This window comes from Sinocyclocheilus grahami, unplaced genomic scaffold (genome assembly GCF_001515645.1).
Source record: "Sinocyclocheilus grahami isolate Dianchi unplaced genomic scaffold, SAMN03320097.WGS_v1.1 scaffold692.1, whole genome shotgun sequence".
Classification (NCBI taxonomy): Eukaryota; Metazoa; Chordata; class Actinopteri; order Cypriniformes; family Cyprinidae; genus Sinocyclocheilus; species Sinocyclocheilus grahami.
In genome coordinates this window covers 541,015-542,270 of record NW_015505871.1, presented here as the reverse complement: position 1 = coordinate 542,270, position 1,256 = coordinate 541,015, and the positions used below count along the sequence as shown (strand labels likewise).

Genomic DNA, 1,256 nt, shown 5'->3' with positions numbered 1-1,256 from the left:
CTGATTACAATTACTTTTATTTTGTAATTAAATTACATAATTCCGTTACATGTAACTAGTTACTCCCCAACACTGGGCTTAACATAGAGGCTTATTTTATGCAACTGGCCCCTGAGTGTCTGAGAGACGCGTTCTGTGCGCGCGCTTCTGGTGTATGCATTGAGTTCTTTATTAAACATCATGCACTTCCTGAGTTCGCAATCGCATGCTGTCTGATAGTGATGGGAAGTCTGGTTCTTTTCCGCAAACTGGTTCTTCTGGACAGTTTGTTTCAATGAACCTGTTATTTTACGCCCTAACGTAATGACATCATTCGTTATGACGTAATGACTATCGTCCCGGGTTGGGATAAAAATACACACATTCCTCGTAATCCATGTCTGTATAAATGGGCATTGGACAGACAAATTAAAGCTGCGAGACCCTGAGATGTTTGAGAAGTCAGACTGGTCCAGATTAAACCTCACAGATTGTGCATTAAATATTGAGCAGTGCAGGTTAGATGAGGTCAGTTTCAGACCTCACTTGATCATAACTAATATTCTGGATCCTCAGATAGTATATACAGCATTGCTGTTCAGTCTATCGCTATAATTAACCAAGAGAAAACCATCTGTTGATGATTAATTGGTATTAAAGATGGGAGCTAACTGCAACTGCTATGAAAAAAAAATATTTGCATGTAAGGTAGCATTCTTTACTTCCAGTGGGTGATTAACGGACTCGGGTGCCTTAGTGAATGACGTCAAGAAAAGCAGCATGCTATGATTATGATGATGACTATTGATCAAAGACGTTGTCAGGATGTTGGCATTTAAAACAGCATGGTCTATTCTGGTAGCGTCACAGACAATAGAGAAAGAAACATTGCTAACTGCTTAATGGATTATGATTTAACAATAAAAATATAAAGGGACTGCTTTTAAACTAAAAGTGAGTATAAATTCTTCCCTTATTGATAATATTAACTCTTTCCCCATTTATGAGACAATGCTTCGCCGCCATTGACGTAGTTTTCCTGCTCTCCGTGTTTCAGGGTTCAGCCCAAATTGGTACTCAAAACTAGCCCAATCACAGCTAAAACTAGCCCAGTCACTTTCTGGAGGACTTGGCAACACTGCCGTGTTTTCACTGGTGTTTGGTAGTAGGCGCTATTAGACATCTTCTGGAAAAGTATTGAATGTCTTGATCAAAACACGGTGAAGAAGAAGCAGAAACAAGTGATTAAGTAGATACATATATAAAATAACGCGATT

General features: G+C 38.9%; 1 protein-coding gene across 1 annotated transcript in view; it reads left to right on the top strand.

Annotated features, from left to right (window-relative positions):
- LOC107559569 (GDNF family receptor alpha-4-like) overlaps positions 1-278 on the top strand; it is a 13,987-nt gene extending 13,709 nt beyond the window's left edge. The window contains exon 6 of the mRNA XM_016243453.1: positions 220-278. Coding sequence (XP_016098939.1) covers positions 220-278 — 59 coding nt within the window. The remainder of the gene's footprint in view (positions 1-219) is intronic.
- Positions 279-1,256: the final 978 nt, after the last annotated feature.